The sequence below is a fragment of the Bombina bombina genome, chromosome 2 (assembly GCF_027579735.1).
Source record: "Bombina bombina isolate aBomBom1 chromosome 2, aBomBom1.pri, whole genome shotgun sequence".
NCBI classification, from domain to species: Eukaryota; Metazoa; Chordata; class Amphibia; order Anura; family Bombinatoridae; genus Bombina; species Bombina bombina.
The window spans coordinates 387,573,646-387,598,115 of NC_069500.1; the positions used below are offsets into that span (position 1 = coordinate 387,573,646).

At 36.8% G+C, this 24,470-nt stretch overlaps 1 protein-coding gene across 2 annotated transcripts in view; it reads right to left on the bottom strand.

Annotated features, from left to right (window-relative positions):
* The window catches only part of RIMBP2 (RIMS binding protein 2), a 1,089,352-nt gene that overhangs the window by 61,662 nt on the left and 1,003,220 nt on the right, over positions 1-24,470 (bottom strand). For both annotated transcript variants that reach the window (XM_053701856.1, XM_053701857.1), the window contains exons 22-25: positions 7,159-7,276; positions 4,676-4,828; positions 3,708-3,892; positions 2,673-2,841 (exon numbers count right to left, since the gene is read on the bottom strand). In XM_053701856.1, coding sequence (XP_053557831.1) covers positions 2,673-2,841; positions 3,708-3,892; positions 4,676-4,828; positions 7,159-7,276 — 625 coding nt within the window. The remainder of the gene's footprint in view (positions 1-2,672; positions 2,842-3,707; positions 3,893-4,675; positions 4,829-7,158; positions 7,277-24,470) is intronic.

A 24,470-nucleotide genomic window follows, 5' to 3' on the forward strand; every position in this document is an offset into this window, starting at 1 on the left:
AATAGCCGTTAAAATGTGGATTGAAACATTATATTTAACGTGTTTAACCTATTGCTGTGAAGAATTTCAAATCTTATGGTGCATACCGTTATTAAATATTTATGTGACCCATAATAGGGCTAAATTAAAAATCTGTGTGGTGCAAAATGTATTGGTAATATAGTGGATTTTCAAAATGTGACTATATTAGTCATTATAGGGAACATAAACTTTACTTTCTTTAAAAAAATATTGTTAAATATTGATAAAATTGTTACTATGTAACTAGTATTGTTTATTGCTACAGAGTCAATCTTTCAGAAATTCAATCCTTTTGCAACTGACAGGAGGCATACCAGACACTGTGCCGTGATAGGCTGACAACTTTCTTCCAATCAAAAACCGGACTAGCAACATGAAAACGCGTCTCATTTATCCTATAGGATGAGTATATGACGATCTACCACTAAATCATATTAGATATATAATCATATTTAGGTAAAAGTCTCCAAGATTAGACATATGCCCCATGTTAATTTTAATATAAGCAATTACAAGTGCAAATTTTTTTCATACTGAAGAACCAGGAAATACAATTTCATCACAGTAGTGACAGACATCTCTATTAGCCAATGAATACTCACGCTGGTAACCTATCAGCATTATGGGGCATATACTTACTTTGTCATAAAAGAGCTCTCCTTGCAGCCACGTGTACCCCTCTGAGGAAGCGTATATGAAATACGACCGTGTCAGGGGACTTTTTTGTATTTTAACTGCCCTCCAGTTGTTGTAAATTTAGATACTTAAAAACAATGTTGAACTAGTTTAAAAACGATAAACGATTTGTAATCAAACCTACCTTTAGAGAAGGCTATATTTACTGGTACTCTCCTAGTACTGTTAGCACCGCAAGTGGGGTCTCTGTGTTGACTAAAATTTGGAAATAACCAAGTGGATATCTAAAGCTGAGCGATTAATTTAAGAAATTTAAAGACACAGTACTTGTGGGTGTCTAAAAGTGTTGCAGCATTTTCCTCTCCAATAATATACTAACTAACTAACTAACTTTCCTCTAGTTTCAATACAATTTATTTATATTGTAATCATAATAGAACCGCACTGGGGGGTGTTTTTAAATTGTGTGTGGGAGCAGCAAGTAGCTCTTTCTATTCTTGCTGTTTTTTTTATTTTCAAACTAATTAAAAGTTACATTTTATTGTATCATCATTCTAGTATATACAGATAGTACCTAGAAGCAAATCCTTTTTCTGAGCATAGCCACCTCCTTGTGGTATCTGCTCTTATCTGTTGAATATGTAAATGTGTGCCCTGCTCACTTACTGCCGATGGACTATTCAATAGTGAAGAATAAAGCTTTAATGAATCTAGATCATGTATGCAGATACACTTCTAAAATGGCACCTGTGACTATTATGGAGTGTCTTTCACATGTGCAATATAATATAGCTATTCAAAATTTCTTTGGAATATGTGCAAAGATATTAAAAAAAGGCCAGTTTGGGATGTTGTCAAGTGGTAAGTGTATGTATAAATTGTCTCAAAAAGTTGTGGAAAAGTATCAGAAAATGGATTGTGGTCACTGAGAAAATTTCAGCTCCATGTTAAAAATATGGCTTTTATCAGCAAGCCTTAAATGTGCTTGCGGCTCTGAGAAATAGCGAAAAACCCGATATTATGATCACATTTAAATGGAAAGTGCCCATTTTGGTCCAAAAATAAAGATTAGATTGAAGAAATAGATTGTGATCATCCCTATAGTAAGTTAGCAACCTCACTTATTATTTTATTTTTGTAATTTACATTATGCTACATCAACCTTAACTGATAGTGTTACACTACAAACTGATGGTGATGTAGGCATATTTAAAAAACATTAATGTTTTCATTTAATTTTTTGGTTGTTTACATGAGTTTTGCCAGTTTCATGTTGACTGGGACATGTAGAAGAAAAAAAAAGCAAAGGTATAATTTATCAGTCTAATTTGACTGCATAAATGTGTTTATTAGCAAAGTATTAATGTAAAACAAAGCAGTTAGGCCACTGTCTATGAATGTTTGGAATACACAGCTCTATTATACCAGTTTAAAGACAATCTTGACATCCATTCCAATTCATTTTAATTTCCTTTAATGAAAACACTGTATGACAACGCAAACATTTTTCTTCTTTTTTTAACCATTCATAACAATTAAAATAACTGTCTTTAATGTATTAATAGATTGTATTATCTTGTGAACTGAGCATGTGCAAAACAATAAAAACCAAATCAAGATATGGGTTAGAACATTTCCAAAATATGTTTTCAATGGGTCAAGTTTGTTGAAATGCTGCTGCTGGAAAGTGTTTTCTAAATCGGAATACCACTAAATTGTTCCTGGGCAAAGTATAGCAGGTGTTATTGTGCTACAAATGTATTTGAAAACCGTGTGATAGCTTGGTTATTACAATGTTTTCAAATGGATTGGAATGGGTTCTTATCTAAAAAACAAGCAAAAAGCTATACAAGATAACTGCATGCAAATAATGGTGGATTGTCTAGTAATGCCAAACAAAATGGGATAGAGCCTGTAAATATCTGGACCCATCAGATGTATATAAATTATTCTATACCATAAGGTACAGCTAAGATAACAGCCAAACATGTTTAGTAAAGGAATATTTTCCCTACCAATTTTTTCCACTGGTGTATTCAAAGGCAGAAACCCTTGTTTGAGAAGTTGATCCATCATTTCATCATCATCGGCTTGGATTTCTGAAACCATGTTACAAGGAATATAACCAGCTCTCCCACAAGTCTCACCCCTGTAGAAGCCATCTGAGTCTTTGTCACCATACACCTAAACACAAATTTGCATATAATATAATTTATATTGAATTTCTTTCACTATTATTGAAAAAAGGTCAATAGTAGAACAAAAATAAAATCTCACAAGTTTCTTCTTTTTGGATAATGAGAAAACATAGTAAGGTATACTAATGTATTTATATATAATTCCAATATTAATGTTATTATAAATTAAAATAGAAAATAAAAAATATAATTTTGTAGGGAAAACTTCGGCAAAAAAAAGTCTTGTCTTTTACTAAGAAATATGGTCTTAAGTATAGAAAATAAATTATAATTTTGCATTTAGAGATTTATAATAATAAATAAAATTGGAAACAGTCTTTGTCCTATTTATTGTCCAGTACTGGTTGGGCCTTGTGGACCAGGTATTATGTAGTACGGTCATGAGCAATAACCACTGATGATTGCAGTGTGCATTGATGCACTTTGTTTGAATAAATAAATTAAAGTAACATGAGACCCAAAAAATGTTTTTCATGGTTCAGATAGATTATACATTTTTAAACAACTTTCCAATTTACTTCTGTCATCAATTTTGCTTCATTCTCTTAATATATGTTATCGAAGGAACATCAATGCACTCCTGGAACACATTTCTGAGCCAATTAAAATGGGCATACAAGTTCAGCCACCAATGAGCAGCTAGCACAAAGCTACGCTAGCACAAAGCTCCTGAGCCTATCTAGATATGCTTTTCAACAAAGAATACCAAGAGAATGAAGCAAACTAGATAATAGAAGTACATTGGAAAGTTACTTAAAACTGTATGCTCTATCTGAATCATGAAATAAAAAAATTAGTTTCATGTCCCTTTTAAGTAATATGTATATAAATAACAAGCTAAATCTCACTTGCCTTAATTATCTGCCCTTCTTTAAAAGGGAGTTCTTCTTCAGCAGCGTCTGGATTTGGGGACATGGTTCTGGGATCATAATCAAAAAGTGCCACAAATATTCTTACAGGATAATCTTCCATCCCACCATCCGTCTCAGACTCCTCATATAACTCTGATGAAAGTTGCTCTCGGCTGCCATAACTATCTAAAAAGATGGTCAAAACAAATCTAACAGTTTTTGTGTGTTCCTCATAGTTGTCATTCAACAACTGGCTATACAAGATTTGATGTACTGAATATATGGAGAGGGAGGTGCTTACACCAAAAGCAATGTATAAAGCGCCCTCATGGTTTATATGTATAATAAGACCACAAAAAGATATTGCATGTGTGTATTTTCACACATGCAACATAAGCAATGTATAAAGCTTATTTTTTTTACAACCGGCCAAAACTCAAAGCAAGAAAATGACCATATATGTCTGGCATTTGCAGCCTCACAAATGAACTTTTGCATGCTAGATATGGTATAACCATGAGAAAAGGGTCATGCAATGCAATGAAGTTAAATACAACACACGCATTATGATAATGATGATAATGAATTTGATGCTACCCTACCTGGCTACTTAACTGAGCAAACCTACCTGTGCATGGGTGAGGGCTAGAGCGTATTATAAGGCCTGCACACATGCTGTTTGGCATGCAATGTGGTAGGCTAGAAATGTAACACATAAAAACTCTTTAACAGAATCGATCAAGGAATTACAACCAAGTGGATACCTGATTTCAAGGCATGCCTGAGGGAATATTGTGTTAAATGCTTAAGTTCTTTAGTATGAGACTCTGAAATTACCAAGTAAGTTGGCTTTGCCCTATTATTCCTTTGTTGAGAAAGGGAAAGGCAAAGGACGGCAATTTTCATACTGCCTCAAGGAATTTAAATTTGTTCTTTGGATGTAAGAGAGGAAGAAGTTTTTTTGCATACCGTATCTATCCTCAGAGGCCCTGGTACGCTGCAGAGACCACTTCCTGTGTCCTCCAATGCTGCGGTAATAAGCTTCTTCTTTTACAGGTGAAATATTTCCCTCACTACCTGACCGAGAACGACCGCCTTCACTGTTACTGTCCATTGTAATTTCTATGGAGAAAAAGGGAAGGAGCTATTACACATGCCCTTTGCATCTTGAAGTGAGGACCATGGAGACAGTTGACTTTGTCTTAAGTACGACTAGCGTTCCCTTTGGAAATATCTCTAAGCTTTTTTTTATAGGGCCCAATTGTATGGCTAAGTATTTTCCTTTAACTACTTCTTCTACAAATGCATGCTAATAGATCAATGAAAATTTATTTAAATATGGGCCAACAATTTCCTGGAGATTAAGGGCCTGATGATCTAGAGTTCTCTGCTCAGGTGAGATGATGTAAGAAGTCTCGTCAGTACAGCGAGGTTCCTCAAAGAATTTTCCAAATTTTACCTTGAGAGATGTTTATCTCACTATGCAGAGTTATGTATATGAAGAAGAGACTCCTATATTAAATAATAAAAGGTCTTAAAAAAATTCCAAAGGTTTTCTGTAATTTCTCTCAATTGAGGCGAGTTTTGATCATCGGGCCCTAAATCTGCTAAACACTTTTCTGTAGATGTGCTCCTCCATTGTGCTAAAAATGTTTCAAATGTACCTAATTTTATTATTTCCTTTTGAGTTGGAGTTTTCATTTCAAAGAGTAAGAACTAATGTGATTAAAAGTAAAGTATGAAATAGTGGTACAATGTACATGTTTGCCACAGAAAAGTCACTCTGAGTGAAACAGTAAAGGTGAAATACAGCCTACGGCTAGAGAATTCGCGATGAAAAGCAATATCTAAGAGTAAAACAAGTGTGGGGAACAGTTAGTTTCTTCTAAAACAGTGGTTTAAAAAATAAAGATTCTATATATATCTATATGACATTTTTATATTAATCTCTCCCTTCCAGCAAAGCTCTGGTTTATTCTGATCTTTCCTTATCTCCTCCTAGGCAATATTAATTTTTGTCTTACAAATTTTTCAGAATTTTTTTCGAAATGTGATTCGAAATCCCAATGAAGCATGTGTTTTTAAGTGCCAATTTCAATTTTTTTTTGTGGAGTATTTGCAGCTACTCTGAGGAGAAAGGTATATTACTGTGTGCGCAACACAAGGTGTTTTGCTATAGTCTATGCCTTAATTCTGAAAAACGTGGCAAGACTCACTATTGCTGGGTTGGATTTTAACATGCAGATCTTAGTAGAGATATAACGAACAAGGATCAAGCATGGTTTTACTTAGTAATTCTGATATCAAGCAGTGTGATTGAAATAGACATTTTCACTTATTGCATGTGATTGCTAACACTTATGTACTACTCTGACAGAAGACTTGGGCTTTGACAACATTTTGAAATGACTCAAGTGAATGGAATGAATGAATAGTACAGTTTGTGAACTACTAACATTTTTGCAATATCATTAGTGGTACTATAAGGTATATTACCATATAGAGGTGGTCCTACAAAATAAAGTAGCCACCATGAAATGTATTCCTCAGTACCTGGCACCCTAGTATAAGGAGGAATATTGTCCTAACCTTTGTATGCAACAGAAAGATGTCAAAATAGCACTTATGAGGTTGCTGTATTCAGTTCTAGTACAGTAAGTTATAAAAATGTTTTTGTGCAAAAATTTGAGTTATGCAATTTTTTTTTAGACCAATTTTAAGACACTACCCAAAGGATGCTCCATCATACTGACTTTATATCCTGAATAAACACACTGATGATGCATATGTAAACAATGCTATGTTTTAACTTCAGACAAACAATAATTTCTGTACTAGAGCTTAACTAGTAAAGTTATAGTATGAAATGGAATTGGCGTGTTCAATGAAGACAGGTGACGGGGATATGAATGAACACCAGATACACATTGAAAACATATTTGTTTTACACGGCTAAATCAGACAAGCATCAAATCTTTGTTTAAAAAGTATGGGTCTTACTATATTATTTTCTAAAAACATAACCTAGAAAAAAAGAATCATTTCATATTAGTATACATTTGTGCACTGTATAAGATTTTATATATATATGTATATATATATATATATATATATATATATATATATATATATATATATATATATATATATATATATATATATATATATATATATTTTACAAATGCCTATTTCAATTTTTTTAGCATCTTTTCACGTTTTATTTTCCTCCCTCTTTTTGAAAAATGTAGCAGCCAGTATCGGATTATTGTCCATAAGAAATAGTGCACCGATCTTCAGAGAAATAATTAGTATATTTTTGGTAGTGTACATCAATCCTCTGTTAGATAGCTCTGAGCAAGTTAAAAACATACAGCACAATTTTTAATCCATCACTGTTAGTGGAGAACAGAGGAGAAATAACATAACAGAAATTAAGAATTCTATCTACTAACCAATGGAAGGAACCATCATTGGGCGAGGTCTTTGTGGCCCTGTACCTCCATGAGAGAACCTGCGGCTTGGGTGATCCCCTCGGTCCATTCGACACAGTACAGAGTGATTTCCTAGAAGCTAAGAACACAGATTGGAAACAATGAGAATGCATAAAACATGCAACAAAACAATGCTATAATGAACTATAGCTTGAAGCAAAAGCTCTAAAGGCAACTAAACTAGGCTTTTAACTGAAAGGTTAGCTGAAAGATTTTGTTCTGCTAGGTTCCCAAGAAGGAACATATCTGTGTTATCTAGCTGATATGAAAATAAGCATAAACTATAGTAAGTTTAACTCTTAAAACCTTCAAAATTGCAAAATTGTAACACACTCTGAGCGCCACAATATGCATCATCTGGGCTTTTGTGTAACATTATACTACACTATGCTGCCTATTTTGCTTGTATGTGCACAAATACTTGTGTTAAGTAAGTGTGGTACTGCATTACCATACAAATAAAATTGCCAACACCATAAAACCTATTTTGGATGTCAACTTCAATTTTCCATCACATACAATGGTAGTTTTAATATTTGACATATTTGTCAGGAATCTATTTTGCATTTAGTTATTTGATATTATGTGAAATTTAACAATTAACTACTGCAAAGCTACAAACCCAGGAATAAGAGAGATGCACTTGCCTTGTCTTTAAGTCAGGACTATAGTATAACGTAAACATCAGTACAATCCAATAATAATTGTACTTGCATATGTTAGATAAATATAGATGCACAGTGGGGCCAGCTCTATAATTGCACCAGGTAGGACCTTGGGGCCCAGGTGGCAGTTGACAGGGGTGGTACATAGGGTGATCATATTCTGGTTAAGCTGTTTTTGTTTTTTTAGATATATTATTCTAATAAGTAGCCCATCAACTGTGTATAAACATTTTCTTAAGTGACAAATTCAAACTAATGAACGTTAACATTTGAGTTGGCTTTAAACTTTAGTGGACTGAGAATTTGAGGGGGCAACATTTTATTCTTGGTCCTATGACAAAAGATTAGTGGCTATTGTGGTTGATGTTGTAAACCAGTTCCTAACATTTCACACTGAGGAACACTGAAACACAAATTACATAAATGTGTATTAATATATGTCAGCTTTATTGGCTATGTAGAAATAGAAGCCAACTATAGTGCAAAAAGATAGAAATCATCAAGCAGTGACATATTTTGTCTCCCTATAAGGCAAGTCTGATTAAGGAGAAAAAGCAAACTGTAGATAAAATGAGAGCAACAACTGCAGTGCTATGATTTGTATGTTTACAGGTCACACACCATTTCTCTGTACACCAAGGATACATTTAGATTTAAACATTTGGCTCTGCTATTGTGATCATTATTTTGACTTATTTTGCAGATTTACTGATAGGCTGTTATGTGTTTTAATTGGTACCTGGTTGTATAATTTGGAATGTGATACATCACATCAACACAGTCTACAGTATGTGTCACAGTGATAGAGATAAACTGAGGAACTCCAAAGACCTTAGACACCTAGAAAAGACTAAAGAGCCCTCCATTAGTGTGTACTGAAATTGCACGCTGTAGTTTAATTATGTATTTCTTAACAAATGAGAGATACAATTCAAGTATCTCAAGTATAAAGTAAAAAAAGTAAACACTTGCTTATCCTGTAATCATGAGGTTTGTAGGGAGTTGTTTGCTGGAAAGGTGATTTATAACAATAAAGTCTATTTTCTAATATGTGCTAATATAAAAAAAAAGAAAAGAAAAGAAGATATACTATATATAATAATGCTAACAATTCTAAAGGGATACATATGAACATTACAAATCTAATTACTTATCTAAAACCCAGGATTGAAAGAAAATATAGGAAATAAAGTTTAAGGTACACAGTATTTAATTATACAATTTGGCACAATGTAATAAGAAACGTTAAACAGTTTTTGGAATATAACACTACTTAATTTTAACCTACACTGTAGTACAACAAGATTTAAACCTATTTCTTGAAGTAACATCATTTACTCTGAATTGCTGGCTTGTCTTGAGCCTTCTTAGAATCATTAGGAACTGATAAGAATTTTTCATGGTACCTTCTACTCCCATATATACTTCTCCTCAGTTGCCAGCTTCAGTTCAATCATAAACAAGCTAAGACAAATAAAAAGGGGCAGAGAAAGATGAGATAAAAATGATTGTCTACACGCCTGATACTGAAAAACACAAATCAATCAATGACATACATACACAAGCAAAGTTGTCAAGGTGGGTCTTCCTCTGATCTAACTTCAATGATGAAGACATTATTGTAACCAAAACAAAATCTCTCTTGAAATGATATCCCAACTAATAGTTAAACACCAAGTTAGGTAGGTAAAAATATTTCTATGTCTTAGAGCACACTGTATGTAAAGCCTTCCTACATGAACACATTACACTGGTAAAACAAAGTGGACATACAAAGTCTCCAGTAAATCCCACGTAAGAGAGGATTCCATAATGACATCATTTCAGATGCATATTTCTTTATTTCGAGTCTGCTGTACATCAGCCACTAGTTGAGAAACATTTTGAAGAGATGTTCTTCTTTACTTAAAAAAAAATATATATATATATATATATATATATATATATATATATGATCTAAACATATGTTCAATCGTTTCAGATTCTGAACACGGCAAAACTGATCTTTCTTCATTGAAAAAAAAAAATTATGCTTACCTGATAAATTTATTTATTTCCGGATATGGTCCACGGAATCATCAATTACTGTTGGGAATACCACACCTGGCCAGCAGGAAGGGGCAAAGAGCACCCCCGCAAAGCTGTTAAATGTCACTTCCCTTCCCACAATCCCCAGTCGATAGACCGAAGGAAAATGGAGAAAAGGGAATAACACAAGGTGTAGAGGTGCCTGAGATTAAGGTTAAAAATAACTGTCTTAAAATAAAGGGCAGGCCGTGGACTCACCATATTAATAAATAAATACATTTATCAAGTAAGCATAAAGTTTGTTTTCTTTCCTAAGATATGGTGAGTTTACGGAATCATCAATTACTGTTGGGAATCAATACCCAAGCCAGAGGACACAGAATATTAGGGAGTGACAAGACAGGGAACCTAAACAGAAGGCACCAGCGCTTGAAGAACCTTTCTCCCAAAAAAAACCTCAGCCGAGGCAAAAGTATCAAATTTGGAAAAAGTATGTAGAGAAGACCAAGTTGCAACCTTGCAAATCTGTTCCACAGAAGCTTCATTCTTAAAAGCCCAAGAAGAAACAGCCCTAGTGGAATGAGCTGTAATTCTCTCCGGAGGCTGCTGTCCAGCAGTCTTATAAGCCAAATGAATAATACTTCTCAACCATAAAGAAAGAGAAGTAGCTGTAGCTTTCTGAACTCTATGTTTCCTAGAGAAACAAACAAAACAGGGCAGAAGACTGGCGAAAATCCTTAGACGCCTGTAAATAAACCTTCAGAGCATGCACAACATCCAGATTGTGTAACAAACGTTCCTTATGAGAAGAAGGATTAGTACTTAGAGAATTTCCTGATTAATATAATTTTTCTATCCGAAAAACTTCAGGAAGAAAACCTAACTTAGAACGAAGAACCACCTTATCAGCATTAAAGATAAGATAAGGAGAATCATAATGCAAAGCTGAGAGTTCTGAGACTCTCCGAGCAGAAGAAATAGCAACAAGAAACAAAACCTTCCAAGATAACAACTTAACATCTATGGAATGCCTAGGCTCAAACGGAGCCTGCTGCAAAACTTCAAGGAGGAGAAACCAACTTAAACACAGGCCTGATCCTGATCAGTGCCTGACAAAAAGATTGCATGTCTGGCAAACCGCCAGACGCTTATGTAACAAAATAGACAAGGCAGAAATCTGACCCTTCAGAGTACTTGCTGACAAACCCTTCTCTAGACCTCCCTGGAGAATAGACAAAATCCTAGTAATCCTGACACTACTCCAAGAGTAGCCCTTGGATTCACACCAATAAAGATATATACGCCATATCTTATGGTAAATCTTCCCAGTAACAGGCTTGTGAGCCTGAATCATGGTCTCAATGACCGCCTCAGAAAAAAACACGCTTAGACAAGTGAGATTGAACAAGTGTTCAATCTCGAAGTAGACAGCTTCAGAGAAACGAGATATAGATGAAGGAATAAACCCTGAGTTAGAAGGTCCTTCGTCAGAGACAACCTCCAAGGTGGAAGAGATGACATCTTCATTAGGTCTGCAAACCAGATCTATCAGAGCGGCCTGTGGAACTCTTGACCTTGAACCGTACCTTGGAAGCTTGACGTTCTGCCGAGACGCCATGAGATTCAACTCCGGCACCCCCCATTTGAGGGTTAACCAGGAGAACCCCTCCAGATGGAGAGCCCACTCCCGGGATGAAATGTCTGTCTGCTCAGGAAGTCCGCTTCCCAGTTGTCCACTCCTGGAATGTGGATGGCAGATAGACAGCAATTGTGAGCTTCCTCCCACTGAACAATCCAAGCCACCTCCTACATGGCTAAGGAACTCCAAATTCCTCCCTGGTGGTTGATGTAAGCCACTGAAGAGATTTTGTCCGACTGGAACCTGAAAAACCGGGCTAAGGACAACTGAGGCCAATCCATCAGAGCATTGTCCCAGACTGCTCCCCAGCCCAACAGGCTGGCATCCGTGGTCACTAGAAAGAAAGTTCTCCAGAAGCATATGCCCTGAGATAGATGACCCTGAGAAAGCCACCACATGAGAGAATCTCAGGTTAACTGATCTAGATCTATCCTCTGAGACAGATCCACATGATCTCCATTACATAGACTGAGCATGCAAAACTGCAGAGCTCTCAAAAGGAATCGACTAAAGGGAATGATGTCCATGAAAGCGACCATGAGACCAATTACCCCCAGACAGTGAGTCACTGATGCCTAACAGTAGGCTGCAGAACAGAGGAAAAAATCTTTGATTTTCTGACCTCTGTCAGAAATATTTCCCTAGATAGGGAGACTATTATGGTCCCCAAGAAAACTACCCTTCTATCTGGAACAAGGGAACTCTCCCAGATTCACTTTCCATCCATGGGGACAAGAAAAAGACAACAATATCTCTGAATGAAAGATTGCTTGTTGAAAATATGGCGCTTAAGCCAATATGACGTCCTGGTAGGTCGCCACTGCAATTTCTCGAGACCTGATCACTGCCAAGGGAGCCCCCTGAACTTAGAGAAGATTCTGGAAACTGAGGCCAGGCCAAACGGAAGAGCCACAAACTGAAAGATTTTGTCTAGAAAGGTGAATCTCATGAACTTGATGATCCCTGTGGATGGGAACTTGAGTATACGCATCCTTCAGGTCTATGGTCATCATGCTGACCCTCTTGTACCAAGGGAAGCATGGAACAAATGGTCTCCATTTTGAAGGATGCTACTCTGAGAAACTTGATGAGACACTTTAGTTCTAAACAAGGACGAAAAAGTCTGGATCGGGGGCAAACCCTTAATGCTGATTTAGACTCAGCTGCGGGTTCCTTTGCATGCTTTCCCTTGCTCCAAGACTGATTGGGTTTCCAAGAAAACTTGGACTGTTCCTGCTTGGAAGAGAAAGAGGAAGACTGTCCTTTGAAGTTACAAAAGGAACAAAAATTACTCCAACGTCCTTTCTTGTCTTATGGTAGAAAAGACCCTTTTCCACTTGTAATATCATTAATAATTTATGTCAGACCATGTCCAAACAAGGTCTCACTCTTGTAAGGAAGCACCAGAAGCTTGGATTTGGAGGAAACATCAGCTGACCAAGATTTTAACCACAACGCCCGTGGACTAACACAGCGAAGCCAGACATCTTGGCTCCCAGTCTATTTAGACAAGGCATCGCACCAAAAAGATGCTGCACTTGACACAGTGGCAATAAAAAAACATAATTTATGTAAGAACTTACCTGATAAATTAATTTCTTTCATATTAGCAAGAGTCCATGAGCTAGTGACGTATGGGATATACATTCCTACCAGGAGGGGCAAAGTTTCCCAAACCTCAAAATGCCTATAAATACACCCCTCACCACACCCACAATTCAGTTTAACGAATAGCCAAGAAGTGGGGTGATAAAAAAGTGCGAAAGCATATAAAATAAGGAATTGGAATAATTGTGCTTTATACAAAAATCATAACCACCCCAAAAAAAGGGCGGGCCTCATGGACTCTTGCTAATATGAAAGAAATGAATTTATCAGGTAAGTTCTTACATAAATTATGTTTTCTTTCATGTAATTAGCAAGAGTCCATGAGCTAGTGACGTATGGGATAATGATTACCCAAGATGTGGATCTTTCCACGCAAGAGTCACTAGAGAGGGAGGGATAAAATAAAGACAGCCAATTCCTGCTGAAAATAATCCACACCCAAAATAAAGTTTAATGAAAAACATAAGCAGAAGATTCAAACTGAAACCGCTGCCTGAAGTACTTTTCTACCAAAAACTGCTTCAGAAGAAGAAAATACATCAAAATGGTAGAATTTAGTAAAAGTATGCAAAGAGGACCAAGTTGCTGCTTTGCAAATCTGATCAATCGAAGCTTCATTCCTAAACGCCCAGGAAGTAGAAACTGACCTAGTAGAATGAGCTGTAATCCTTTGAGGCGGAGATTTACCCGACTCAACATAGACAAGATGAATTAAAGATTTCAACCAAGATGCCAAAGAAATGGCAGAAGCTTTCTGGCCTTTTCTAGAACCAGAAAAGATAACAAATAAACTAGAAGTCTTTCGGAAAGACTTAGTAGCTTCAACATAATATTTCAAAGCTCTAACAACATCCAAAGAATGCAATGATTTCTCCTTAGAATTCTTAGGATTAGGACATAATGAAGGAACCACAATTTCCCTACTAATGTTGTTAGAATTCACAACTTTAGGTAAAAATTCAAAAGAAGTTCGCAACACTGCCTTATCCTGATGAAAAATCAGAAAAGGAGACCCACAAGAAAGAGCAGATAAATCAGAAACTCTTCTGGCAGAAGAGATTGCCAAAAGAAACAAAACTTTCCAAGAAAGTAATTTAATGTCCAATGAATGCATAGGTTCAAACGGAGGAGCTTGAAGAGCCCCCAGAACCAAATTCAAACTCCAAGGAGGAGAAATTGACTTAATGACAGGTTTTATACGAACCAAAGCTTGTACAAAACAATGAATATCAGGAAGATTAGCAATCTTTCTGTGAAAAAGAACAGAAAGAGCAGAGATTTGTCCTTTCAAAGAACTTGCGGATAAACCTTTATCTAAACCATCCTGAAGAAACTGTAAAATTCTCAGAATTCTAAAAGAATGCCAAGAAAAATGATGAGAAAGACACCAAGAAATATAAGTCTTCCAGACTCTATAATATATCTTTCTGGATACAGATTTACGAGCCTGTAACATAGTATTAATCACAGAGTCAGAGAAACCTCTTTGACCAAGAATCAAGCGTTCAATCTCCATACCTTTAAATTTAAGGATTTGAGATCCTGATGGAAAAAAGGACCTTGCGACAGAAGGTCTGGTCGTAGCGGAAGAGTCCACGGATGGCAAGAGGCCATCCGGACAAGATCCGCATACCAAAACCTGTGAGGCCATGCCAGAGCTACCAGCAGAACAAACGAGCATTCCTTCAGAATCTTGGAGATTACTCTTGGAAGAAGAACTAGAGGCGGAAAGATATAAGCAGGATGATACTTCCAAGGAAGTGATAATGCATCCACTGCTTCCGCCTGAGGATCCCGGGATCTGGACAGATACCTGGGAAGTTTCTTGTTTAGATGAGACGCCATCAGATCTATTTCTGGAAGCTCCCACATTTGAACAATCTGAAGAAATACCTCTGGGTGAAGAGACCATTCGCCCGAATGCAACGTTTGGCGACTGAGATAATCCGCTTCCCAATTGTCTATACCTGGGATATGAACCGCAGAGATTAGACAGGAGCTGGATTCCGCCCAAACCAGAATTCGAGATACTTCATTCATAGCCAGAGGACTGTGAGTCCCTCCTTGATGATTGATGTATGCCACAGTAGTGACATTGTCTGTCTGAAAACAAATGAACGATTCTCTCTTCAGAAGAGGCCAAGACTGAAGAGCTCTGAAAATTGCACGGAGTTCCAAAATATTGATCGGTAATCTCACCTCCTGAGATTCCCAAACTCCTTGTGCCGTCAGAGATCCTCACACAGCTCCCCAACCTGTGAGACTTGCATCTGTTGAAATTACAGTCCAGGTCGGAAGCACAAAAGAAGCCCCCTGAATTAAACGATGGTGATCTGTCCACCACGTTAGAGAGTGTCGTACAATCGGTTTTAAAGATATTAATTGAGATATCTTTGTGTAATCCTTGCACCATTGATTCAGCATACAGAGCTGAAGAGGTCGCATGTGAAAACGAGCAAAGGGGATCGCGTCCGATGCAGCAGTCATAAGACCTAGAATTTCCATGCATAAGGCTACCGAAGGGAATGATTGTGACTGAAGGTTTCGACAAGCTGAAATCAATTTTAGACGTCTCTTGTCTGTTAAAGACAGAGTCATGGACACTGAATCTATCTGGAAACCCAGAAAGGTTACCCTTGTCTGAGGAATCAATGAACTTTTTGGTGAATTGATCCTCCAACCATGATCTTGAAGAAACAACACAAGTCGATTCGTATGAGATTCTGCTAAATGTAAAGACTGAGCAAGTACCAAGATATCGTCCAAATAAGGAAATACCACAATACCCTGTTCTCTGATTACAGACAGAAGGGCACCGAGAACCTTTGTAAAAATTCTTGGAGCTGTAGCTAGGCCAAACGGCAGAGCCACAAACTGGTAATGCATGTCCAGAAAAGAGAATCTCAGGAACTGATAATGATCTGGATGAATCGGAATATGCAGATATGCATCCTGTAAATCTATTGTGGACATAAAATGCCCTTGCTGAACAAAAGGCAAGATAGTCCTTACAGTTACCATTTTGAACGTTGGTATCCTTACATAACGATTCAATATTTTTAGATCCAGAACTGGTCTGAAGGAATTCTCCTTCTTGGTACAATGAAGAGATTTGAATAAAACCCCATCCCCTGTTCCAGAACTGGAACTGGCATAATTACTCCAGCCAACTCTAGATCTGAAACACAATTCAGAAATGCTTGAGCTTTCACTGGATTTACTGGGACACGGGAAAGAAAAAATCTCTTTGCAGGAGGTCTCATCTTGAAACCAATTCTGTACCCTTCTGAAACAATGTTCTGAATCCAAAGATTGTGAACAGAATTGATCCAAATTTCTTTGAAAAAACGTAACCTGCCCCCTACCAGCTGAGCTGGAATGAGGGCCGCACCTTCATGTGGACTTAGAAGCAGGCTTTGCCTTTCTAGAAGGCTTGGATTTATTCCAGACTGGAGATGGTTTCCAAACTGAAACTGCTCCTGAGGATGAAGGATCAGGCTTTTGTTCTTTGTTGAAACGAAAGGAACAAAAACGATTATTAGCCCTGTTTTTACCCTTAGATTTTTTATCCTGTGGTAAAAAAGTTCCTTTCCCACCAGTAACAGTTGAGATAATGGAATCCAACTGAGAACCAAATAATTTGTTACCCTGGAAAGAAATGGAAGGTAGAGTTGATTTAGAAGCCATATCAGCAATCCAAGTTTTAAGCCATAAAGCTCTTCTAGCTAAAATAGCTAGAGACATAAACCTGACATCAACTCTGATAATATCAAAAATGGCATCACAGATAAAATTATTAGCATGCTGAAGAAGAATAATAATATTATGAGAATCATGATCTGTTACTTGTTGTGCTAAAGTCTCCAACCAAAAAGTTGAAGCTGCAGCAACATCAGCCAAAGATATAGCAGGTCTAAGAAGATTACCTGAACACAGATAAGCTTTTCTTAGAAAGGATTCAATTCTCCTATCTAAAGGATCTTTAAACGAAGTACCATCTGACGTAGGAATAGTAGTACGTTTAGCAAGGGTAGAAATAGCCCCATCGACTTTAGGGATTTTGTCCCAAAATTCTAATCTGTCAGACGGCACAGGATATAATTGCTTAAAACGTTTAGAAGGAGTAAATGAATTACCCAATTTATCCCATTCTCTGGAAATTACTTCAGAAATAGCATTAGGAACAGGAAAAACTTCTGGAATAACCACAGGAGATTTAAATACCTTATCTAAACGTTTAGAATTAGTATCAAGAGGACCAGAATCCTCTATTTCTAAAGCAATTAGTACTTCTTTAAGTAAAGAACGAATAAATTCCATTTTAAATAAATATGAAGATTTATCAGCATCAATCTCTGAGACAGAATCCTCTGAACCAGAAGAGTCATCAGAATCAGAATGATGATGTTCATTTAAAAATTCATCTGTAGAGAGAGAAGTTTTAAAAGATTTTTTATGTTTACTAGAAGGAGAAATAACAGACATAGCCTTCTTGATGGATTCAGAAACAAAATCTCTTATGTTATCAGGAACATTCTGCACCTTAGATGTTGAGGGAACTGCAACAGGCAATGGTACATTACTAAAGGAAATATTATCTGCTTTAAACAAGTTTGTCATGACAATTAATACAAACAACAGCCGGAGGAATAGCTACCAAAAGTTTACAGCAGATACACTTAGCTTTGGTAGTTCCAGCACTAGACAGCGATTTTCCTGAAGTATCTTCTGACTCAGATGCAACGTGAGACATCTTGCAATATGTAAGAGAAAAAACAACATATAAAGCAAAATTGATCAAATTCCTTAAATGACAGTTTCAGGAATGGGAAAAAATGCCAATAAACAAGCTTCTAGTAACCAGAAGCAAAGAAAAAATGAGACTAAAATAATGTGGAGACAAAAGCAACGCCCATATTTTTTGGCGCCAAATAATACGCCCACATTGTTTGGCGCCTAAATGCTTTTTGGCGCCAAAAATGACACCACATCCGGAACGCCGACATTTTGGGCGCAAAAGGACGTCAAAAAATGACGCAACTTCCGGCGACACGTATGACGCCGGAAACAGAAAAGATTTTTTTTTTTTTTTTTTTGCGCCAAAAAAGTCCGCGCCAAGAATGACGCAATAAAATGAAGCATTTTCAGCCCCCGCGAGCCTAACAGCCCACAGGGAAAAAAAGTCAAATTTTTAAGGTAAGAAAAAATGATTGAATCAAATGCATTATCCCAAATATGAAACTGACTGTCTGAAAATAAGGAATGTTGAACATTCTGAGTCAAGGAAATAAATGTTTGAATACATATATTTAGAACTTTATAAATAAAGTGCCCAACCATAGCTTAGAGTGTCACAGAAAATAAGATTTACTTACCCCAGGACACTCATCTACATGTTTGTAGAAAGCCAAACCAGTACTGAAACGAAAATCAGCAGAGGTAATGGTATATAAATAAGAGTATATCGTCGATCTGAAAAGGGAGGCAAGAGATGAATCTCTACGACCGATAACAGAGAACCTATGAAATAGACCCCGTAGAAGGAGATCACTGCATTCAAATGGGCAATACTCTCCTCACATCCCTCTGACATTCACTGCACGCTGAGAGGAAAACCGGGCTCCAACTTGCTGCGGAGTGCATATCAACGTAGAATCTAGCACAAACTTACTTCACCACCTCCATAGGAGGCAAAGTTTGTAAAACTGAATTGTGGGTGTGGTGAGGGGTGTATTTATAGGCATTTTGAGGTTTGGGAAACTTTGCCCCTCCTGGTAGGAATGTATATCCCATACGTCACTAGCTCATGGACTCTTGCTAATTACATGAAAGAAAACTGCAGTTTTCCATAGAAAACCTAGATGATCAAGAAGCTTCCAGCTTCTTGTCCATGGATCCATAAAGGAGCAACTATTCTTCATAGGGATCTAAATTCTCTAAACCATAGTAGAAAAATCTCCTTAGCATGTCTAGAGACACCTCCACATAGGAAGGAAGATGATAGAGATGATCAAGTTTGTAAAACTTCCAAGGGTTGACAACGATAGGAATAGCGGTGTCGTCTAAGTAGCCAAAACGTCCTTTAACAATACACGAGGTGTTCAAGCATACATCTGAAGGTTACCACTTCAGTATCAGATGAAGGAATCATACTGTCCGAATCTAAGATTTCACCCTCAGAGGCTACCAACGTATTCTCCTCATCAGACAAATAAGGAATGACAACATGAGTGGTAACAGATAGGACAGAAACCTTACTATCTGAATCTTTTATGTTCCTTTTGCGTCTTCCCTCTAACACAGGAAAATTAGATAATGCCGCAGATAATCCTAAAAATACCTGGGCAGCAATTTCTGCATGCAAATAAACTCCTCCAGGAGATTGATAGGAACCACAGGGCATTGTATGTGATGCCATTAAGGCTTGGGACTTTTGAGGAGAAAGCTGTGGCATTGCATGAACAGCAACATCCTGGGAGACCACAGGCTCATAGGGCAACTACCTATCTTGACATGCAATATGTCTGGCTAACCATGTAGTACAAAGGTACTTAGCAAATAAATCTGTGCGTTTAAATGAATCATGAGAGACAACATATTCTAAAGATTAGCTTAACCTGGCCTATTCAGGGTTTGAACCCAGGTTTCCCACTTCCTAGACAGTAGATTACCACTATACTAAATGTGAGTATTGAATGTAACCTCCCCCAGAACAAGCATCAATTTTGCAATTTTATAAAAACAAACTACATTTCTATAAGGACCACTGTCCCTTTAAGAGAAAATGCTAGCTCCACAGTAAGTCAAACGCGGAGCCTCTGCCGCTCAGTCTGACTGAGGAGAACACCAGAAAGATTAAACAGTAAAAGGAGAGAGTACGAGTCACACTGGAAGCCGAAACCTTCTATACAAATTGGCATCGCCACTGAAAAGCGGAAGAGACACATCCCGTGACTTCTTCTATTCCTCTCATAGAAAGTGTGCAGCTAAGTAAAAAGGCGCGCCAAAAAACTCTGCGGCTCAGCTTGACTGAACTCAAAGAGAATAAACAGCATCAAAAACCCTGTCGCCTGCAATGTCTGAAAAAATACAATGGTGCAGCAGACCATAATAAAATAAACATTAGTTCCCAGTGCAGGACCAAGTTCCCTCTGCAGGACCAACATAAAAGACAGGATTCCTTTGCGTCTTCTAATGTAACAGAAAATGCTCCTAAAATTCAGCCCAACATAAAAATTAATTGCACAATGAAATATCACATATGAGGAAGAATTATTAACAATGGGTATAATTAACCCCTGAGGAACCTCTAAATGAGCCATAAAAAATATAATCAGGGTAAACTATTATTTATGAAGTATTAACCTTTAGTCTCCCTGTCACTCACAGTGCCCACTCCCTGCCATAAGCAATCCTGCTTGTATCACAGGAATTAAACCCCTAAGTGCAGCTCCTTCTGTTTAGTGCCAGCGTTTTTTAACAAATAACAAAATGGCACTTACCTGCACCTCTAGCTGTCCGACAGGAGGACAGCTCAGCTGGCATGAGAGGAAGCCACTTCTCACAGATACCTGTGAAAATAAGAAAGGACAGAGTAAACCTACTCTGGCTTTCTACATAAGGGCAGGGCAGCAACCTGTTAAGAAATCGCAATGAGACCCCCCTCATAAGTTCCTAACTGCTTGAAAGCTACTACTGCCCTACTGAAGAGACTGACGTGGAGTACAGCTAAACCCTTTACTTAGGAAAGATCAGAGCAAACCTACTGTGGCTTTCAAAATAATAAACTCTTGATTGAAGCAAACCTTATTCAGACACCAAAACTTCAGCTCCTCCTTGCACTGAAGGCAAAGAGAATGACTGGGGATTGTGGGAAAGGAAGTGACATTTAACAGCTTTGCTGGGGTGCACTTTGCCTCCTCCTGCTGGCCAGGAGTGGTTTTACCAACAGTAATTGATGATTCCGTGGACTCACCATATCTTATGAAAGAAAAAGGTTGGAGTAACACTGATGATTTTATAAAAGAAGAGAAACAGGACAATCCACCCCAAGGTCAAAAACTACTTTGAAGAGCAACCAAATAGTTTCCCTTCCCATTCAGTCTTGATATAAAAAAATCCAAAAAGAGATGTAACCTTAGGAAAGTATATTATTTAACCAAGGTTAAGACACATTTGAAAGTCGGATTTCTTAAAAAGACTCAACCTGCCTCAGGGGGAATGGCTTGAGCACAAGGCTTCCTTGGGCATGGCCTGAGGAATGGAAGGATTAGTATCAGACTCTTAAGAGGATTAGCAAAACAACAGAGCCAAAGTTCTGGCTAACAAACAAGATGCTATAAGTACTATATTTATAATTTGTTATAAGTTCATAGTGTTTGGGTTCCATTTAAAACTTAAATTTAATTAAAATCACTTAAAACATTGATTTCCATATGCAGCAAAATTACTGTTTTTCCAATATATTTTACAGCCACAAATACTAAAAACACATAATGCTGTTATTCTTGCAATACCTATTGTAAGCACTGACAGTAAGTGCATAGTGATTGAAAGGTCTTGCGACTAGTGATTTGAAAGATTTTACCTATGAAAATAAGAAGATGGGTTATTGTAGGATTTAAAGACAGACCTATCTCTGGTCTCTGTACCCATGTCATTTACAAATGTGGGAAATAATTAACTGGATTAGTGCTGCTGAATCTGTTACTGCTCTACAAATAAATACATAAATAATAATAATAATTACCAAATAATGGAAGTGTGTCAAAGGGTATTGAAACGCAAGCAACATCAAAACATTAGATATTACTTCAACCCTCTGAAATATAAATAATTTACAGTAAATATTTTATAAATGAATGTATGGAAAGGTAATATGAATAATCAAGTATAATCTATCCTTAACTCCCTACATGGAGATACACAAGATATTTCCATCCCTTCAATTTAAGTGATATAGATCTTGGTATTTTTATTTTTTTCCTCTTCACATTAAATCATATTTGTCAATCAAAATATATTGGCTATCTACTCCCAAAAATGAATTTTGCTTACTGGCTGAATTGGGAGCCGAGTTTCTCGAGTGATCACAATGCTATATCATATTGTTTGTTAATAACCCACCACCGCAACAACAGAAAAGCTCCTGAAAAGGACTTTTTGAGTGTTAACTACCTGTACCTCTTTTTGAAATAGAAACTGATTCATACAATAGCTCGTTCACACCTCTTCAGGTTACAGGATAACTCTATTCATGTAAGCCCCCTGTTCACTCTGCTAGGAAAATACTCATTCGTATCTGTGACGTTCATCTATATTCATCACAAGACATCTTCAACACTCTTGTCAGGTTGGACATAATTCTATGGGAACATCAGGACAACATCTACAAATGGCGTAATTTTATATTTAATTTTTCATATTTGATTGTATTTCTCACACTGATGCAATTGTCACTAACAGTACATACATGCATTATTAAAATTGTGTTTTACAGGATTGTAGCTTTTATAATTAACTATAGCAATCAATTTCCCTCTGCACCACTGCTAACCCTTCTAAATGCATCTTTTAGGTCAGTTATTTCCAAAGTGGGCAGTACTGTCCCTTGGGGGCACTAATAGGCATAAGAGGTGGAAGGAGGTATTGAATTTACCATAGGGGGTGCTAGAAGGAAAGGAGTGGAAGAGGATGCTAGTGTTCCCTCCAAGTATAATTATTGTAATTTGTTGTACTTTATCCTAGAAGAGTAAAGCAAAACAACTTTCTCACTTTGCATTTTTTCTTCTATGATAGTTCAGGTTTACAATTTACACTTCCTCTCACTTTGATATATTTCAGCCACTTGTACTGTAGGGTGGTATTCTTTGTTTTTCCAGTGATGTACATTGTCACACATTATTAACAATAACTGCACAGTTTAGAATCATTGTGTAGTAGCAGGAAACATAGCAAAGGCCTGCTCTGCTTGTCTGAGTAGTTTTGTACACAGTAAACAGGTTAAGGTTTTTAAAGGGACACTGAACCCAATTTTTTCTTTCGTGATTCAGATAGAGCATGCAATTTTAAGCAACTTTCTAATTTATTCCTATTATCAAATTTTATTCATTCTTTATTCTTGAAAATCAAGAATGTAAGTTTAGATGGCAGCCCTTTTTTGGTGAACAACCTGGGTTGTTTTTGCTGATTGGTGGATAAATTCACTCACCAATAATCAAGTGCTGTCCGGAGTCCTGAACCAAAAAATAGCTAAGAAGCCTTCTTTTTCAAATAAAGATAGCAAGAGAATGAAGAAAAATTGGTAATTGAAGTAAATTAGAAAGTTGCTTAAAATTGCATGCTCCATCTGAATCACGAAAGAAAAAAACTGGGTTCAGTGTCCCTTTAAGTCTTCTTCCATCAGAAATAATCTGGGGGTGCACGATAATCTGGGGGTGCACTACATAACACTTTGGTAAATACAATACACTTTCTATAAAGTTGATTTATTGGTGCAGTAGTACAACTATGCTCCAAGCAAAAAAATCAACTACAGATCTCTGACTTTGACAATTTAAAGGGGCATGAAACCCCAAATGTTTCTTTCATGATTCAGAATGAGCATGTCATTTTTATAACATCTTTCTAATTTTCTTCTATTATAAAATTTTCTTTGTTCACTTGGCAACATTTGTTGAAAAAAAGGTCAGGAACGTGCATCAGTCTAGAGCACTATATGGCAGCAGTTTTGCAAGAATCTTATCAGTTTGCAAGAACATTAGATGGCCGCACTATTTATTGCCATGTAGTGTTCCAGATGCATACCTAGGTGTCTCTTCAACAAAGAATACTATGGGAATGAAGCAAATTTGATAATAGTAAATTGGAAACATTTTAAAAATTGTAGGCTCTGTATGAATCATAAAACAACATTTTTGGATTTTATTTTACTGTAAGACTCCTGCTATGTGACATGAAACTCATCCATCAGAAGTGAAGCAATTACTCAATGTGGTTTATGAGACTCCTGCACGGTGACTATGACTTTAAAAAGCTGGTATCAGAAGATAAAGATAATAGTTTTAATACAATACAATAACAAATATTTAGATTGTATTATGTCATTATCTTTATTAAGGGTAGTGCGCTGCTGGGGTCCCATTTAAGATCGCTGCTACTTAACATCTCCCCAGCTCACGGAGTTAAAGGGATAGTCTAGTTAAAATTAAACTTTCATGATAGAGCATGCAATTTTAAGCAACTTTCGAATTTACTCCTATTATCAATTTTTCTTTGTTTTCTTGGTATCTTTATTTGAAAAAGCAAGATTGTAAGCATAAGAGCCGGCCCAT